Source organism: Henckelia pumila, chromosome 4, assembly GCF_033568475.1.
Source record: "Henckelia pumila isolate YLH828 chromosome 4, ASM3356847v2, whole genome shotgun sequence".
NCBI lineage: Eukaryota > Viridiplantae > Streptophyta > Magnoliopsida > Lamiales > Gesneriaceae > Henckelia > Henckelia pumila.
The window spans coordinates 3291464-3312031 of NC_133123.1; the positions used below are offsets into that span (position 1 = coordinate 3291464).

Consider the following 20568-nt stretch of genomic DNA (forward strand, 5'->3'; position numbering starts at 1 on the left):
TAAAACATAAAAACTGGGAACCTAAAATGAAAACATCCATGCATATTTGTTTCTCTATACTTGGCAAATAAAATAACTTCATAAAACAATAACAGACAGCAACACTGCGAAGATTCATCAGTACTAGAGAAACATCACAAGCTAGAAATTAAACTTTGATAAAACAACAAACTAATCAAGAAACATGCATTAAACCTAAACAAATGCAATTACTAATTAAATAAATAAGTAAATTAAGCCAAATAATATTCCAGTACTGGCGTAGAAGGAAACAACACCAAGTTTGATCCCAGAATTCACTCCAGCATGAGGCCCCCAATCTGCGTAATCCGAACGGTCCGCGCCGTCGGCCGGGGCAGGCGCAGGGGACGAAACTCCAATCTCAGAAGGGTGCATCACTCGAACGATTAGCCTCTGGCCCGATTTACAGTGTCCCGGCTGCCCACTTATGAAATAGAAGAAACCCGAACGGTCGAACCGAAAAACCGAGCTCCCGTCCTCGAATTTCGAGACGGGGTTTGCTGTGTTGCAGTTGGAGTAATCAGCAAAGCTCACCACCAGCACCGAGTCGTTCTGGTACTTGAAATCTGACGAAATATGTAACATTATTAAAAACAGCTAGAAGTCATGTTCATTAATTATTATATATCTCTTAAAAAGCATATATATAATATTACTTACGAAGTGTATCACCAATCTGGAATCTGTTTTGTGCAGCCCATTCGTTATACGTCTCGGGCTCTTCCCCATTCGGCATTTTCCATCCCACCTCTTCTCCAACTTCGAACCGGAAACTCGACACCGAATTCGGGACGGAGGCTGTAAAAAGGATGATGATGGAAAACAGAAGAAAAGCTGATGATGTTGAAGATGTAGAAGCCATTGAATGAGGTAAGAGCTAGCTAGTTTGATTATTAATGATCAAGAACTTGATCGAACAAGAATGAATTCAGGAGTTGATATATAAAACAGCATGAAGCATCAAAGATCAATGGGGAAATGTTGATATATATAGAAAAAGAGGAGCGAGTGGGGAAGTGGGATGTATCAGTTGAGGCCAAACGTGCATGGGAATCGAGACACAGTCAAATCTTTGGGTTGGCGGTATTTTGATTTTTGACCTCTTTTGAACCTCTGCAATTTATTAATCTTTTACCGATTCAACGCACGTGCAAATTATAGAATTGCTCCAGTTTCATTTGGAAAAAAATATCTTAATAAAAAAATTATTTAGTTTTTTTCCACGAAAAATAGTTTAAATAAGAAGTTATGGATACCGATTAATTATTTGGTTGTTGTATGCATACGACTTGTCTAATATGGGTTATTTGATTAACATGATTTGCATGCTATATACTATTTTGAGTTCAATATCAGTTAATTACACAAGGCCCATCCGATGATTAGAAGTTGCTGCAGATTCCCGAGTCATCAAAAGAAAAAATAAATAAAGGGATTTATTTTTTAAAAAATGATCACCTCTTATTAATATCTGTAATCAAATTCGGCCCATAAATCGAATTTATATAGTTTTCGAACTAGCTAGACTAAACCAATACTTAGACTTTTTTTTTTCTTTAGATAGGGTGTCAAAATATTTCATAACGCAATCAAAATAATTTGAAAAGTATTTTGTTAATCCGTGATTCATGAATAAAATTACCGGAAGTCAAAACATGTCTTATTTGAAATTAATAAAAAGACTAATACGGACCGGGATTTTACTCAAGACGCACAGAAAAGTAACGACTGCGGGTTTTTATGTCATAAAAAAATAAAAAGACAAAAACGATTTAAAAGTATAGATTCAAAAAATAGTATAAATTTAATGTGTCCGAGTTGGATCCATAATAGCAATTTATATGCTAAAAAAAACAATTTATAAATCAAAAGGTACAATACAACTAAATATCTAGACACCCATACTTAATAGAGCACGTTTTTTTATATGATCTCACAAATTTATCAATGAGATAAATGGATCCGATTCATATTTTATTATTATTATTTATATTATTAAAGTAGAGACCTTCTAATTAACAAACTTTCAATTAATTGGTGAAGTTTGATTTGAAATTATCATTATCTCCTAATTTAATTTTCAATAAAACCAAAATTATTGGGCAAAATAGTCATTTTATACAGTTTTCTCTTTTCTAACTATTAAAAGCTCACTTTATTCACAAATTTAGGAAAACGTTATATTTTTATTATTTTTTAATTTTAAAGTTTATTATTTATTGTTTTATTATTTTTTAATTTTATAATTTATTATTTATTGTCTTTTTAAAAAAAACGAAATGTACGAGCACGCAACGCGTGCAACGGAATACTAGTTTATAATAAAATATAATACTTATCTTTAAGTCTGTATTATACTTCCTGTCAAAAAAAGTATGTATTATACTTAATTAATTTTTTATCATCCTTATTATTATTAATCTATGTTTTGTTTTAATCATAAATATTATTATTTTAGCTAATTCTCATTGTTACGATCATTATAATTATTATTGAGATGAGGGGAAAAAAAAAAGAAAAGGCATTTTACGATTATTAAATTATGAAAAGCTATATTTATGTGTATATTATAACATCTAATAAAAAATCATAATTTTAAAAACATGGAATTATCGATCGGTATATATTATATATAGATGAGGGATAAAAACAAAATTGGGCATTTTACGATTATTAGAGTATAAAAAGCTATATATTATAATATCTAATAAAAAGAGACTAATTTAAAAATATACCTTTGATATGGACTAGAAAAATATGGAATTTGAAATGTTATAAATATATCTATATATATATATATATATATATATATATATATATATATATAACACGTTGATATAATATAATGTCTTCTAATTGGTATTTATCGATCGGTCATTGTCGAAGGAAATTTATAATTATATATCAAGGCCAACTAGAGCTGGATCACAAATCACAATAAACTTTTCACGGATAATTGGTCCCTTTGCCATACTCAAGAATTTTTTTGATTATTATTACTCTTGGCAAATATGATCTATTTAATATATTAATTAAATATATAGTATAAAATATTAATCAGAGAATCAAATAATTGAGATTTCAGAAGCTCAGATTTCATTAATATCAGAAGACGCCCAAACATGAAGAATGATAACTCAGTTTCACCGGAAAAAGAAACCGAACGAAAAGGGTTAATTTCCAAAACAATCCAATTGTTTCAAGAAGCAGCTTTCGTTCAAGATTCCCAATATTTTTTCCCCGTTTCAATGAACCTATTATTCTCAGCACCTACTTCTCCTTAATTTTGTATCGTAAAATTGATAGAGTGTGTGAGCATTTGATTAATGATCATAAGTTTGATTCTTCATGCCAACACATTTCGATTGACGAGCTTGTAGCTAGAGTGTGTTGCAGGCTACTCCAACCCGAGAGTTAATTTAGTACACATTACACACCGAAAAGTAGCAATTGAGATTGCATTGCCATCAAAGAAAAAAAAAAAACAACATTGTTGCTAGTTTTTATGAATATATAGTTAGGAGCATGATTTATCGTAAAAATTATCGAGTACTTCGCGGACCGATAGATCGTAAATGTTAGGCGAGTGAGCTACCAGTGTGGGAAGGAAAAAATCATATATGGTTGCATCAACCCATGAGATTAGGTCTATGTTAGAGAGTCCCTGTGCAATTCCCCGAAGAGGAAAACCTGCTCACATGCAATATCGGTTGAGGCAAAAACAAAGCACGAGTCACTTGAAAATAATTGATTGGGTATCAAGTCATTATCGAGCTAAATTTGTGTAAACACCACATTTATTGGTCACTATTGCCTTCATTATCATGACCCACAGTCTTAGAGAAATTGCAAGTTTTGAATCATAATATACATACTTGCTAATGCTGACACCAACTAATTCTGGCAATTAATTCTTTCGACAAGGATAGGGTACTTTTGCCTTGATCTGGAAGTTTTATATAAAACCCACGAAATTGCATGCTAATTATTTTCATCTTTATATTGATTCTTGGATATATTTATATTTTTATAACAACTTAATTAAGTTAACTATTTTCATTAACAGAAGACGAATACATATATATATATATATAGTATATAGTAGTTGTCATAGTGGTTCATTATGTGGACGTGCCAGTTTAATTAATTAATTACTACATTTATTTATATATCATGAGCATCATATATATATACATATATATATATATATATATATAGTTTTATATAGTTTTGATCACATGCACACTAATGTGCAGTATTTCCGTGACCTACCACTAATTAAGGGAGTATTTGCAATCACTAAAAAAAAAGTGATTGTTAGCTTTTGGCTTAAAAAATCATTTTTGTGTGTTTTTTAAACCTAGATTATGTGTTAGCTTATGCTTAACTTAATTGAAATCCAAAAGCTAGTCATGTGGTTATTATGATTCTTCAAAAGTGATTCTAATAAGAAGATCATTGTTAATATCACTCTAATCACTTATTTATCAAACACTACCCAACTTTGATTTTTAGATTTTCACATTTGCTTCCAAACATTACCAACTTTTGATTTTTCTTTTAACTTTTTTTATAATCTATAAATTAATCATTTCTACAAAAACACAATCTATTGCAAACTCCCTAAAGCACACTAGTGAGAGCTAGTGTGTAATCATGTGTTTAGTGTTTCATTTTTTTTTTTAGATTAGAAATTGCACCCGAAAATCGTACATATTAGAGTGTGTGAGATCAAACATTATAGTTTTATAAACCTCATATATACACACACATTAATTAAGAATTTACTCATACAAACATCGGCAAATGTATTATCCACGTTCGAAATGCTTGATAAGGTATATACGTACTTTATTTTCGAGAGTCATGGGTGGACAACGTACTTTATTATTTTTTTGGGCCTATAAATTAATTTTGATCTTTTGACTGTACCCACACATGTATACACGTAAATAATCTTAATTTTTGAGCCCTTAAAAATTATAATGTAAAACTATATATATCTACCGTAAATAATAAATTAATATCGAGTATGCATGGCCAGCGAGTATCCAGAGTCTTGTATAAAAAGTACTAGTGAGTATTAACTCGACCTTCTTCTATAAATATGTGGCCTGGCTCTTTCTCTATTACACTATTCCATTACACACCAACTTCAATATCCCAATTATCCTTGAAAAAATTTCTTTTCTTCATTTATTTCGTCTCCGTTCTCGAATTTTTCGCTTTACCGCGGAGCTGATCTGATCATGGAGTTAGCAGCAATATTTCATGCCTCGTGAGATTTCAAAAGGGCTTGTTTAAAGGCAAGTTTTGTCGATTTATTTCTTGAGAAAAAAAGTGGCCGGTGATGGTGATGAAATGCATGTGTTGACAGAAGAGAGAGAGCACAGTCCCCCATCGGCAAAATTATAATGGTTTTTTGCTGTTTTGTGGGAATGTGCTCTTTCTTCTCCTGTCAATGAATTGCGGCATTTGTCCACCACCAAGTTTATATTATATATACTTATATGAATTAATTAACTTTATGCAGGGCATATTCTATACCTACGAAATATTTTATATATTTATTTTTATTATATATATAAGTAGAAAATGTTATATATATGCAAGGAGTACGAAGAGGGTAATTTACAGATTAAGAATTTAATTTGCATGCAGTGATATGATTTTCTGTTTCAGATTAATTAAATAAACATTAATAATTAAGTGAATATATTTGTTCGATTTAAAAAATTTTGTTTGCCTATAACAACACCAATTTTTTATTTTATGGATTATACGCTTAATGCTCCATGCACACACGAGTTGGAACATTCCATTGGATACGCCTTCAAAGGCGATATAAATTTGACAAAAAGAAAAATAAAAATAAAAAATTCTAGCGATTATATAAGAGAGTGCGTGTGTGTGTGTGTCAATGAATTTTTCTACGCTACGTTCGTAGTGTTTATTATGATGAGATAAAATTATGGTCAAGAAATTTAAGTCGATTATTGATTTGAGTGAGATTTCATTTTTCATTTTTCATTTTCTCAATTACATGCTGCCAAGGATCTAAAATCCAACGGACAATTCCTATTTGGGATAGATCTACGTTCCACGTAGTACAGTACTGTATATATATACATGTATATGAGTGTACCTAGGTGGACTTTATTAAACTAGAAGCCTTCAGAAACTTGACCCATTTTTTGAAAGAATCAACATAAAATTTCAATGTTTTTATCATTTTTTTAAAAATACAAAAAAGAAATTGGTTGAAAATTTCCCCCTCCACCTAAATATTGGATCTACCCATGTGTACCACCATTTTAGAAATAAATTTAAAGTAATCCTTTTATGCCTGTATCACTCAATCATACATGCATATATTACTTGACAACATAAACGATCAGTTTTTACTTCATCGCGTAACCACTTGGGAAGATGACATGGAAAGTGGAGTACTTGGCAAAACAGAAAATACACACGGGAGCACACCAGGAAGTGAAGAAATGAAATCCCTCAACTTCAGTACGTTTGGATCATTACAAGTTCCTTCACAAGTATAAGCCCATTTGCAAGTCATTTGAATTCAACCATGTGCAAGTAGTACTTCAAATTCCATTGAATTTGTTGCATGGTTCCCTCGGAGGGACGATCGTCTCCACTATAGTTGGAAAACAAATCAAACTGTATGTGTATAGTTTTGGTAACGTTTACGTTGAGCCCGGCCAATGTGGTATTGAGCAAGAACAATAAGAATTTGGATTCAACGACACATTTCTTTCAAGTACAAATCAACAAGTTATTATGATCTTTATATGGTCAGATCACAGATGTTGATTATAGAATCGAGTATAAAAAATGTGCCACCAAAAAAGTACAATTATTTCGGACTCTTACCAAAAGTATATGCATGCCTTTGGACTCTAAATATCAGTCAAGTGGAATTACCCCTCTTTAGCCAGAAATTCCAATCCAATCCAAACAAAAAGCACACCTGCAAATTCATTTGCTGGAGAGATCAGGAGCAATAACAAAAGCAAGATTAATTACGTTCAAGGAAGAAATTTACCGATAACATGAAAACATATTTGTTATTCTAGTGGATGGTTTCAATTCATTCACCGTGCACAAATATGAATAAAAGATGTAGATGAAGTTGGAAGAAAACAGGAATATTGATATAATTAAGTATTTCGTTGAAAATCTTAGAGGAGTATGCCATCTAGGTTGCACGTGGATTGATGGACTTGATATGGAATCAGGGATTTTATTTGGGGGATGGATTTAAAATGGAACACATCTTGGGAACATTTGAAGTCCACTATATTACTATTGAAATTAAATAACTTGATATGGAATGGAGTTGAAATCCTTCATCTCAAATTCATCAATCCAAGCATAACCTTGAAGTTTAAACTAGCAGAACTTTGACACATTAAAAATATAACAAACTTTATGCAAATATAAAAGTTTATGACTTAACCTAATGAATTTTCCAAACTGATGCTACTTAAGTTGACCTAATTATTCTTTAGTCATCGTCTGTCCTTCGACTGAACGGTTTCATAAAAACAAAACCAAATAAGGGTAGTGGCACGAAAGTAGAGAATTACCTTTTTTTGAGATAAGGCTTGAAAAGGTATACATTATTGGATGTCCATGAAGTCCAGAGAACATTATTGTAACAGCCAGAAAATTTGATTTATGCATCCTTTTGTCTCTGCTGTAGCTCGTGAGGAAGGAGAACTAAACAATGACACTTACAACCTTCAATAAAAAACTTGTTCGTCTCCAAAATAGCCTAATTAGAATTGACATTTACCTTCATCCATGCTGCAAAAACTTTCAGGTTGAAATATCAAATCGGGTTCCATTTTTCGTTGCAAGGGTAAAAGCAGAGCCACAGAGCTTTTACTGCGGAAAGAACAAAAAACCTCAGTTCCCATCCATCTTAGAATAAAAACGACGGCTGAATAAACCTTGAAGGCTTTTGCAGTCCTCGCCAATAAACACTTCAAACAAAATGTGATGCATTGAACATTTAATGTAAATAGGTCATATAGATGATCCACTCTTGGTGTCCGAAAGAGTTCTTCTCATTGGATTAAGCACAAAAACTAAGCAAGAACTTTCTACATCAATAATGTGAAGTTATCCTAAGGCGCGGAGGAAATTACTGGTCATGTAATTTTAAAGTGATGAACTTTCCTGAGCATTAACTTGATGAAGAGCATAATGAAAAAGAATACACTGAGAGTTCTGAATATTAGGTAGAAAATTATATAGGGGCAAAATAAAAATAGCAAACCTACATGAATTACACTGAGAAGGTGTCCACTGTTAAGGAAAAAGCAAATACCTTAAAGCTAAAATTTTTCATTGTTAATTGGACAATAAAACTCAATCTTCTAAACATTTAAGAATCTGGTCGAGTGTTCTGAGACAGTATCAAACACAAGTATTTATTCATAAGTGCCATCTTTATTAATTGCATATGAGATTTTGTTTCTTATTTATTCTTTGAACCAAAGAAAGAACGAAAACATGTCTAGCATATCTAACATAATGTATCTTCTCCTGCAAAAAGAAGAGCATAAAAAAGAGATGAACAAACTACTAAAACACCAAATACTTATTAATGTATCTTCTTCCTGATTTTTATACTCGTCATTAATTTCCCTTCAAAGCCAGCAGACTATAGTGTTTTATGTTCTGTCCAAATACTTCCCTAGTTTTAGAAACAACAGAGTTAATCACCTGGCCCATGATGGAATGTACTTCTTGGTCGGTAACTCTTCATCTTCTTCGTCTTCGTCGTCTGAACATTGATATGGAGAGATCTCATATGATTTTTCTCGACTTTTCTGAACTATCAAGTCCTCGTTTTTGGGTGATCTATCGACTGTGAGCAGTGCCTGGGAAATAAGTATAGCATGTAAAATAACTCAAGCGTCTCATTGAATAATTACAATCCTTTCAGAAAAATCATTTCAGATTACAAATTCCAATTTTTGACCACTAGGATGTGGAGTGAATGGCAAGGATCTGTAACATACAAGGCTGTGATAGTTTCGTGTATTTAAGAACATGTAACAGCATAGAAAACATTCAGCATCTAAACATATCTGATCTATCTTCTTGTGAAATATCGTACCGTTTCAGCTTCAAAAGAATCACCAGAAGTACGACATTCTTCAATGACTGCTTTGTTTGAAGCACCACTATCTCCTCTCACGACTCCACGGTTTTGCTCCTTCTTAAACTCATTGTAAGACTTCTTGCTGTTGATTTGCTCATCCTAGATAATAATCAATATAAGTGAGGCTGAAGTAGCAGAAAGTAAGACAAACAGAACATCAACAAGTAATTCAAAAGAATCACAACTTTGGTTTGCCGTTTTTCTTTTTCAGCTTTCTCAACCCGCCCTCTTTCTTCTTGTTCCCTCTGACGTAGCTTTCCTTCTAACCGCATTCTTTTCTTCTCCTTTTCCTTTCTTTCTTCTTCCTCTCTCGACCTCTTCTTTGCAATGGCCTCGGCATTTTTTTTCTTGCGTTCTAATTCTTTCTTTTTCTTCTCAAGTTCCATTTTTCTCAAATTTTCTACCTCCAATTTTGCACGTTCAACCTTCAAAGCTTCCTTCCTATTCTTACGTTCATTCTTCTGTTTCTCTTCTAGACGCTTTGCAGCCTCAGCAGCCTCCAGGGCTTTCACCTTGATATCTCTTTTTCCTACAGTATGCGAAGTTCTAAATTGTTCTCTGAAAATAAAATGGAAAATAAAAGACAAAAACAAAAACAACAACAGAAATGCAACTCGGTCCCATCCTCAAACTTTGAAGCATGTTGTCCATAGTTCTAAGATACAGGCAGCTGATATTTTCACCCACCACCACTCACAAAACTAATATATTTCAGAAAGAGCCTTTATTTCATAATATAGTTCCTAGCTCCTTGCATATCAATTCGTTGTACTAAAATTTTTCCAATACACAAAAATCCACACACAAATATATAAAAAAATCCAGCTGAATCCTAGCAATCTTAAAAGTTCAAAGCTTATTCAAGCTAACTATAGAGAGATAAAAAAAACCATGCCAATCAGCAAAGAAGACAGTAATCAAAGAATAAGGGCCATAAGACCAAATGCATTTGTAGGAGAACTAAAAAGCATATGTGATGAACAAGAACATTTTGCCGAACAGAACTAAAAATAAGCACATGACTAATAATTCCTCATTCCTGAATGAGTAAAAAATGAATCAGAGAATATAAAATCGCAATGGCTTAATTCTTATTAAACTAAGGGTATGGGGGTACAGTGGTAATCATTATTGTAAAAAAATACTAATTCTATCATCAGAATTATCACGCAACAAAGGAAGCAAAAAATAACAACCTGCACATGCAGCAGCAGCAGCTTGTGTCTGTTGTACCAGTGGTATAAATGAACAAATATTTGAAACAATGTTATTACTCTTAGAATTCATCAATGAAACATTTTGCTCCTGTTTCTTCAAACTGGTTTTACTTGATAATGTTGGTTTGCTGACACTTTCATCAATTGATACTTTGGCCTTCTTGGTTCCGCCATAACCAATTGATAAAGTCTGGTAGCTCTTTCTCTTGGCGTTGCCCAAAGAGGATTTTTTATTTTCCCTCATCTCACTGTAATACCTAGACTGACTTTTTGGACTCCATCGGATATCATCTTGAGTACCACCAACATTAGATTTTGCATTCATAACATCCACAGTATCTGCCCTCAAGATGTCTCGCTGTGCAAAAGTTGATACAGATGGATTTAGATCCATATTTGCCAAATCCTTAAGCGGATGCCGCACATTACAATTGTGTGCCAATGATGAATCGGTGTCTTCTTCGACATCATCTCCAATCTCATCTACCCATTTATTGTCTTCGCTGATACAAGGGTCTTCCTCAATTGGGAAGCATGTGAGTTCTGGATTTGAAATCGAACACTTCTCTGAACTTCCAGTGTGTGATGAAAGCCTTTCCCACAAACTTCTAACCGGAGATGCATGTTGGACTCTTGAATTCCAATCGTATCGTGCTCCAGAATAAGGTAGACTAACAGAATATGGCACACTTTCAATCCTTTCGAGAGCACCTCCCGTATCAGTCACGAGACTCTTACCAGAATCTACTTGTTTGTTGGCATTAACATTTAAGGGCAAACTAGTTTTCAAGTTCAAGTGCTCAAGAAGACCATTTGGTAAGGACTGAAATGGGTTTACAGCTCCTTGAAAATTTAAAGCAGATGATAGATGAGAAATGGGTGTATCCAGGCTAGCCGATCTGCACATTTCTTCTATAATGCTAGCACGTTCTATTGCAATCCTTGAAAGGCTCAATTCGGCCAAATCAACACCATCCGCAGCAAAATCCAGGTCACCGCTATCTGCTTGTGTCTCTACATTGAACCTCTCAAACTCAGGCATCGATTCAGCAACAAATTTCAGGTCTTTACTTTTTGGAGAAAGAACCAAACATTGTGGCTGCTGTCCATCCACCAACGGAGGGGATTTTTCTGCTTGAAGATTTATCGTTGTGTGAGATAAATTTTCCGTATTAATATAATTTATATCCTTATCCTGGTCCATTTCTATATCGATGCTCATCTTCCTATCTAATGAATCTGGCAAATCAGTGTTTACATCCATTTCTATGTCTCTCAAATATCTACTTGGAGAATCTTGTTGAATGCTGCCAACCCGTTTCACCGAGCTTGGATAAGAGGTCAATCTATTCATTTGTAACTCTTCTATCTTTCTCCTCTTCAACTGCGGCCATGATCCGATGCTGACAAGTTCAAATCTACCCTCACGTAATAAGTCCTCACCCCTTTTAGTACTTCTATAATTAGTTACTGACCTATTATCTTCAACAAGAGTATCTGCATGTTGACTCTCCCCAGTAAGGCGGGATAAAATTTGAGGTTCCTGTGCAGGAAACGGCTCAATTTCATCAATAGCGACACACATTGGATTTGCCATTTCCTTTTGTCCACTTGAGAAATTGTGGGACTCTTCACCCGGGTCATCGGCTAGTTTGGGAAAACCAGACTGTCTGTCGTTTTTGCTTCCAGTAGCATGTGAAACTTCTGGGCTCTTAGCACTGCGTTCACCACTACAATTACCCTATCAAATGAAGATGAATCATGACCGAATGAGTCCCTAGCATGGAAAAATTAGCTGAAATCTTTGACAATGTACAAACAGGTACCAAACGATTATGCACCTATGTACAAAAGAGGCTAAGGTACAACATGAACCTTCAATATGATAAGATAATAATTTGTAAAAATATATTTCATTGAAAAATGAAATAGTTTTTCTCTAAATTCTAATGAAAAGATAACATATAACATTAGTTCAGTATTTTCTCCTCTTATTTATTTTTGTGCATGTTTACAATCAAACTTTACATCTGACGAATCTTTGCAGGTGCAAACGGATGGAAATTTAATAGCCAAGGCTTTACTGCAATGAGGGAGGCTATATTATGGTGTCTCCTCCTAAAGGGATGTGCAATCTTAGTTTGCGATTGTGACCTTAAAGCACCAGCAGTACTCATTTAATAAGAGAGTAGACATAGAGCAATCATAACAGTTATTCTAGTTGTGTACTATGATAAATTTGCCCACAATCAGCTGAGTATACGTCTAAAGTGGATGCTCAATTAGTTACTCTCGCCAAAAAATTTCTTTACCAGTTTTCTTGCAGCCCAAAACAAGGAGACATAGAATTAGAGTTTAAATTAAAATTTGAAGCTCAAATTTATTTGATGAAAAATGTGTGAGCCTCTGACTAAAATCATACCCAGAAATTCTCCATAACACCTGCTAGAGAAATATGATAAAAACAAATACATGATAAAAAGATGGGAAACTATCAATGAGTTATGAGATTACTAAAAAGATATCAACCATGTAATCTTCTACTTATCATAGGATTGTAACCCACTCAGACTGAATACATTGGCCACATGCATTAAAATTTTGTAGGCACAATGGTTGATTGTACTGGACAAAACGAGCTCACACGAATGTCATACCTCTTCAATGACCTGCTGTGCTGAGATTTCGTGCCCTTGTTCCCAACATAGCTTCACTGGATGAAATTGTAAAGTAGGAGCATCCACCATTTTTGACATCAAAGTATCTGCCTCGCCTTCAACTTCAGAATATTGATGGTTCCCAACCTCTATATTATCTTGAGGACTCTTTGGTGTAGTATTTTCACTTACAAGAGCAACATGTTTTTTAGTGCAGATGTCAAGGTGCTCCAGAATATCACATTCGGAAGAGATTGTATGAACTTCTGCTACATTGTCCCGGACTTCTGAATCCTCTGGTGACTGCCCACCCAAAGAAGGGTTACAACTGTGGTTAGGAATTTCCTTGTTACTTAATAAATCAAGTTCCGATATGTGTTTTGGTGAGTTGTCGGGTCTTTTCTTTCCAAAACTAGAAGAAAAAGTTTTCGAGTTTTGTTCTTCAATTACATTAAAATCTAATTGCTTTATCTCCTCAGAATCAAAACTATCAATGGAGTCCCTTGCCACTAAAGATTCAAACTGCCTTCTTTGTTTAGCACAGTCTGAACTTAAACAAACCCTTATCTGTGCATCACCATTCGCACTTGAACTAACTGAGTGATTAATAAGATTGCGTGCAACAAGCTCGTTGCTCATCATAGAATCAACATTTCCTGGCTCATCACACATATCTTTGGTTTCACACCAAGGTTGTCTAGTTTGACAACTTGAAAAATTCTGAACTTTATCATTTGCAGCAGACTTCCTTCTAGGAGAGTATCTTGACAGTTTACCCAAACAAGAAGGAATTTCAGAGCAATGTACAGGCTCAGATATATTGCTGCTCTCTTTGTAACTCTCGACACCTTCTAAAATTGATCCTCGGCTGTCCCCATCCATGCAACCAACATCAAAAATATTCTTCTTAACTTGGGATCCATCAATATGGTCCTTATCTTTGGTTTCACACCAAGGTTGTCTAGTTTGACAACCTGGAAAATTCTGAACTTTATCATTTACAGCAGACTTCTTTCTAGGAGAGGATTTTGACAGTGTTCCCAAACAAGAAGGAATTTCAGAGCAATGTACAGGCTCAGATATATTGCTACTCTCTTGGAGACTCTTGCCACCTTCTAAAATTGATCCTCGACCGTCCCGATCTACATGACTAACATCAAAAATATCCTTCCTAACTCCGGATCCATCAACATGGTCCTTACGTAAATCATCCCCAAAATCCATTTTGGTGCCAACCATTCTCTGAGCATCATTTGAAAAACTATCTGCTTTCCAAGGACCACTAGCACAACTTTGAGGCCTATGGGAGCTTTTAAACGAAGAAATTTTGCCAGAATAAACATCACCCTTTTCCTTTCTCAGAGAACCTGCACTGTCCAATCTGATGTGCCCATCATTTTGAGCAAAAGCAGACGAAGATCCAGCTGACTGCAGCAGTCTATTATGATAATCGGCCACCTCTCGACTAGAAGTACACACAGAGCTCCTTTTACACGTGTTAGCACCATGAAATGACACATCTTTTCTATCATTTTGGGAGTGGCCTAATTCTGATGAATTTCTGCCAGAACTTACAGTTTTGACATGACTTCTAGACCTTGTAATTCTACCAGAGTACAAATCCATGCCATTGTCTTGGTTTTGGCAAGCTGCTTCATCCAAATCCAAATCATCATAACATGAACTGCCAAATGCATAAAGTTCTTCCAATTCTGTAAGTTTATTTTCATTACACGTCTGCTTGGAAGAAGAAATAGACAATCTAATCCTTCTTGAAAGAATATCACCGATGTTTTCATGATCTATTGCACTCTCAGCTACGGCATTTGCACTGTTACGAAGCTCGAGAGCCTTTTGTCTAGACTTAGATCTCTGAATTCTAGCCAGAGACTCATCAGGTGCATTAGAAATATTCAAGAACCCTCCAGTTATCTGAGCCTTAGGTGATGTGATACTAAAGTCTAGCTGAGGAGCACAATTATGGGAACAACCAGCATCTGCATCCCCTCTGCTTGCTGAAACTGTCGGACTGCCTTGATTAGCTCCTGAGATGAATGGCTTGTCGTACAAGGGGTACTGTTCAGTGCAGCACCCAACTGAGTCTAGTGTATATGGGCCAAGAAGTTTGGAGATCAGCTCTTCCTTGTTCAGTTCTGCAAGGAAGCAATAATTGAACACAATGACATGCTGCTAACAAGTCAATTAAATCAGTTCTGCAAGGACGCAATAATTGAATACAATGACATGCTGCTAAGGTCAATTAATTCAATTTTCATATCTTTTCCGCGTTAAGAAGTCAGCAAAATTCATAATCTGTAACCAATTGAATTGTGATATCTTCCTTATCAAATTTTCATGTTGAAATTGATTTATGGAAAACAAAAAGGCTGCAAGTAAGGTATAAGTTAGAACAAGTTGAAATTGGAGCAAGCAATTGCAAACTGACAGAGTTGTGTTGTGATTAGATTTATTCTAGCATAAACTTTAAGAATAGAGCAAGAAGCACAATCACTCCAACAATACGTACAACACAGAGTATGCTATATTTTGCCCTGAAGTAGTGAAGTTACTATATCTCCTCTCCTTTTGCAATGCCATTGCTGAAGAAGGGGAAAAACCATCAACATCAGATTTATTTTTGCTGCAAAATAAGCGATTTTGTGGTGGAGTGAAACTTTATCCTGCGTTTTTACGTTATAAAATAATTAAATATTATGCCTTTTCAAGTCCCGAACGATTAAAGTGAGCAAATAATTAGAAGAATTAAATTACGGAAAAGGGAACCGACCAGCCAAGTGTTCACAAAAATGAAGTCCAACTTAAGCAAATTTACAACCCCAAATTGATCGGAACTAATGGATCGAACTTTAAGGAATACCTTTAGGGTCGGATGAGCCGGTAGGGTTCCAAAGCCAAGACGGAGGAGTGATTCCTTCAATTAGAAGTTTAGAGGCCAGATTCTGGTTAAAAAACTCCGTCTGTTGCTTCACTTGTTCTATTATTCGACTCTTCCGCTCAAAGATCTGCAAGAACAGCTTCTCCATTGTCCTACCACCTTCCAACGGCACGCCGAACGATCACAAAAAATCCATTCACCGACCAAATAGATCTCTCTATAACAAATATTTCCCCAAATTGCTCCGGAGAAGATCGTGAAAGTGTGTGAGTGAGCAAGCAAACTGTGTGTGACCGTTTTGAGTGAACGATGGATATCACATCCTCGAGCGCCGATTCGAATTTCAAATTGGATTTTAAATGTTAGAGGAAATGAACAAAACCCGATTCGGAAATATAATAAAGCAAGTCAATATATCGGGTAAATGGGCCGGATCGAAATATGCCAGCCACTACTCGGTTTATTTTCCAGCAATTTTACAAAAGTATTTATTTTTTTTTAAATGTATATATGTTTTAAAGGACTGATAATATATATATATATATGTATATATATATATATTAAAAAAGGACTAATAATAATATATAATATATGGGTAATTTCATGTCAATTAGGTTGTTTGACTGAATTTGTTAGGTGTATAATTTGCATAAACATTTGAATTTATAATTTTTTATTAATATGTATGTTTTAATGACCTTCTTTAGATACAAACTAAAATCATATATGTTATATGAGACAATGTGTAGGCTAGCAGCTGTGTTATGAGTATCGAGGAATTCAACTTCCAATTCAATTAATTTCAATGTTTTTTTTAATACTCCAACATATTCTTTTGCAAATCATTAAAATTTCATATTTATTATAATTCTAATTAAATGTGCTAAATACTATTTTCCATTGTGGATTGTGAGTTAAAATACAATTATTCTTTTACACCTTTAATCTGAACATAATTTTATATCATAACACACTTATTATTACATATATTATGCTTAATATTATGTACAAACGTTGCACACGCATTGCGTGTGTCTCAGTCACTAGTATTTTTTATAATTTTGTGGATAAAAATTTACGTGAACGCCGATGGTCTTGTTCGACTAACACGAAGACGGATGTTCTATTCGATTGGAAGTGAACGACTAACTCAAAAATAAATTGGAATGTTGATAGAAACGAATCCAACAACAAACATGCCCCCACAACTAATAAAAAATTGGATCCATTCCAATAAATTAATTGAACTACATTCCAGTAGTATGATAAGCAATTGCAAAATGAATGAATACTCTAGTCCCATCTAAAAATTCGAAGTGGTGAAAAATACATATATGCTAATTGTTTATAAAATTAAAATTAAATGGCCAAAGCAGCACAGAGAGCCAGTCCCGTAAGAACGAATGGACTCTTGTAGGCATTTGGAATTGAAGCCGATGTTTCATCGGCCGCGGGCCCTTTTGCACTTTCCGGAGCAGAAACCGCTGGCGGCGTGCGGCTGGACGGGAACATATCTGGGGCCTCCGATGGTGTTGTCAAACTGGAAGGAACTCCTTCGGCCGGTGTAGCGGCGGTAGCAGGGACGTCCGCCGGCGGAGAAATCGCCGGAGTTGATGGTAATGGGGTTGCCGCCTTAGGCGCAGACGCGTCGTTCGATGGGGCGGGCACCACCGACGGAGGATGTGCGGGAGAAGAAGATGGGCTGGTATTCGGCGGAATGGCTGCAGGAGAGGAGGCTTTTGAAGACGGGGGGTGAACCGGAGACTTTGCTGGGGATGCGTGAGGCCTCTCCGGCGAGTGGTCCGGTGGGGGGACGACGGACTTTGCTGGAGATGCAGAAGGCACGGCGGAGATCTGGGCATCGCCGGAATACTGCAAATACGACACCAGAAAAGCGATGACAAGTAGCCTGCGTCCCATTTTCATCATATTCTTATTACCAAAGTCGGTGCCGGCTGATTAATTAATGATAAATGGGAATATGATGAAGCAATTAATGCGAATGAATTCAAGATTTTGTCGTCCGAAGATATGGAGAGTGATCCAATTGCAGTGATCTACAGATATATATGCGCGGAAACATTTGTAACGAGGCGTTGTGTCGGAAGGAATATGACCGTTGAAAAAACATCGTATCTGGGGTCGCTTGATACCGGTTGCAGACGGTAATATAACCGTTGGTCACTGTAAATGACTGGCTTCTAAGGTTAAAGGGTTCGTTTGCCATCTCCTTTCTTACTGCTAACAAAAAAAGAAAAGAAAATTGTTATTTAATTTTCGCAGATAAAATAACTTATATTATATCGACAAAACTGTGGATAATTTGCCACTTTAGCACGACCTAAAAATTAGGTACCTGATTCGAAATTTTTTATAAAAAATTAGGTGCTTAAATTAGCTAGGTGAGTAAGATTTAAATTGACTTAAGTATGTCGTATTGTAAAAAAAACGATATTGTTGTGACAAATCTATTTCGAACCCCAAAACAAGATGTTTATTTATGGTGTAACCAAATTGATAGATACAAAAACCAACGATCATTACATAACATGGAGCGTATAGGAATGAAAATTAATTCAATCGCTAAAAGACTTCATCAACTCATGAGCGACGAAAATCTTGATTCTCGTCACAATATTCAAAAATTAAAAATATATGAGTTATAAATTATTAAAAAAATCGATAATTCAGCTGCTAGATAATTTAAAATTCAAAATCTATATTATTTAAGACATGTAGTCGTCCGTTCGTCCGTCTGTCCATATAAATTAAGATTCGAAACCAGAATTCCTGAGACGCATATCTATATATACACATTAAACTCAGAGCTACACTGAGTTAAAGGTCGTCCTAACCTCTTTATATCATTTTTTCCTTTGTAACAAGAAAAGTTGTATTTTTACATGGTGTTTTGTGATATTAACAATCTCACATTCTTACTCATGTATGACCAAATGTATCTATTTCATGTATTACAAATTATAGATCCTCGCAATCGATTTGGACTAACAAGCATACTAGATCAAATTGAAATCAATCAGATTTAGAGTTTAAGTAATTTTCACGGAGACCGGTATTTTTTATTATGCTTTTTATTAATAAACTTAATGTAGATAGATTAATTTTAGTTGGTGAGTGGAATGATTTAAAATTGCACTAACCACTAATGAAATATAACTAGGGCTGGGATATCGAACTAAAATATCGACTTTTCGTGATACCGTACCGAACTTTTTTCGAAATATAGACATTTTTTTGGTATATTGAATTTTTTTTCGGTATCTATTCGGTACCAATATAAATTTTTTTCATACCAACATCTCAGAATTTCGATATCGGTACCGGTATAAATTTTTTTCATGCCAATATTTTTTATCGTATACCGAAAACCCACCCCTAAATATAACTAATCAACTTAGATGGCGGAGATTAAATTGAGAATGAATCAAATTCAAGCGCATTGATATATGCACATAATGGTATCAGACTCAACTATGTAACACGTGTTCAAATTCAATCATTTATTCAAAGTATTGCGTAATTACCGTGAAAATTCATGAATTGTTTATCAACAAATTTCTAAAATTAATAAATCTATTTTTTTAACCGCCCAAAATCTTATATTTTACTTTAATTATATAAAAATATACTTTGATTCATGGAATCCCAACATTTTCACATAAAACCACACACTAAAACCGATTATTAATTGTATCTAGTTGGTTTAACCATGTGTTCATTGAGATTATGAAGTTAACCTCCAACCTCTAGCCTTTGGTTTGAAATCAAACAACAAATACGTAGACCAGATTATTTGCATGTTATGCAATGGTAAACAAATATAAATCAATAATTACACGCAATAAGAATATAAGTCATTTGAATCAAAACCAAACATCAAACACAGTCTCACATCCGTCCTATCATGGTCTCGATAAAAAATAATTTACTTCATACATTCAAAAAAAAAAAACAATGTTTAAATCTATAAAATAATATTTGAGAAGAGAAATATTGAAAGATCCTCTTTTTCTCTACTCGATCTCAGTCCTAACCACCAATTTTGGCGCATCGAAAGTTGCTATATTGTCTTTGGGCTTTATTTATTTATATCTCCTCAAAAGCCCTTGGAAATATCTATTAAGTTTCAATAGTTAAGAATTTACAAATATGATTTTTTTTTCACTCATTTTACGTTAGCGTGTGTCCAAATGTGGGCATGACAATATTTTTTTTCTTGCATTTTTTACGACTCGTGTTCGGGTACGTGTTCGTCGGTCCTAGTGTGAGTACTCCAGCAACTTTCCTTTACAAATATTGATGACCTTCGCTTAGGGGCACGCGACCGTGGGTTTGGCTGTGGCCAGAACAACAGGACATGTTGATCAGAGTTCTTTATTGCATGGTATTTGGCTCAACTTCGACCATCCTTTTGACCCCCTCATGCACTCTTTATTTTCGGCACTTTTCGAGTGTTTTGTTAAGTGAAATACATTTGTTGACTTTTCAATTATTATTATTTTTCATCCTTTTGAGTTTCTGTCAACACTACATGACAAATGTAATTCGAATGAATAATCGCAAAAG

General features: G+C 34.6%; 2 protein-coding genes across 5 annotated transcripts; both read right to left on the reverse strand.

Moving 5' to 3' along the window:
• Positions 1 to 73: 73 nt before the first annotated feature.
• LOC140867686 (early nodulin-like protein 21) lies at positions 74 to 948 on the reverse strand. Its single transcript, XM_073272729.1, has 2 exons — positions 682 to 948; positions 74 to 587 (listed from the first exon to the last, which is right to left on the reverse strand). The coding sequence occupies exons 1-2, from the start codon at positions 881 to 883 to the stop codon at positions 217 to 219; spliced, it is 573 nt and encodes a 190-aa protein (XP_073128830.1). The 5' UTR covers positions 884 to 948; the 3' UTR covers positions 74 to 216.
• Positions 949 to 5409: 4461 nt separating this feature from the next.
• LOC140865376 (uncharacterized) lies at positions 5410 to 16317 on the reverse strand. 4 transcript variants are annotated; one of them, XM_073269995.1, is made up of 10 exons: positions 15964 to 16317; positions 13086 to 15238; positions 10408 to 12169; positions 9397 to 9740; positions 9167 to 9310; positions 8770 to 8927; positions 7835 to 7926; positions 7626 to 7735; positions 6910 to 7006; positions 5410 to 6696 (listed from the first exon to the last, which is right to left on the reverse strand). In XM_073269995.1, the coding sequence occupies exons 1-8, from the start codon at positions 16127 to 16129 to the stop codon at positions 7689 to 7691; spliced, it is 4866 nt and encodes a 1621-aa protein (XP_073126096.1). In that variant the 5' UTR covers positions 16130 to 16317; the 3' UTR covers positions 5410 to 6696; positions 6910 to 7006; positions 7626 to 7688. The 4 variants fall into 4 exon arrangements, with proteins under 4 accessions (XP_073126096.1, XP_073126095.1, XP_073126097.1 ...); XM_073269994.1 differs by having other exon boundaries at positions 5410 to 7006; XM_073269996.1 differs by having other exon boundaries at positions 5410 to 7006; positions 7626 to 7758.
• Positions 16318 to 20568: the final 4251 nt, after the last annotated feature.

Bases quoted from the DNA above. Each gene is read 5' to 3' on its own strand.
- LOC140867686 (XM_073272729.1), bottom strand. From the start codon at position 883: ATGGCTTCTACATCTTCAACATCATCAGCTTTTCTTCTGTTTTCCATC. The intron at 588-681 runs GTAAGTAATATT...ATATTTCGTCAG, and splicing joins CCAGATTGGTGATACACTTC to ATTTCAAGTACCAGAACGAC.
- LOC140865376 (XM_073269995.1), bottom strand. From the start codon at position 16,129: ATGGAGAAGCTGTTCTTGCAGATCTTTGAGCGGAAGAGTCGAATAATA. The intron at 15,239-15,963 runs GTATTCCTTAAA...GCTTCCTTGCAG, and splicing joins CGGCTCATCCGACCCTAAAG to AACTGAACAAGGAAGAGCTG. The intron at 8,928-9,166 runs GTACGATATTTC...CTTATTTCCCAG, and splicing joins ATTCTTTTGAAGCTGAAACG to GCACTGCTCACAGTCGATAG.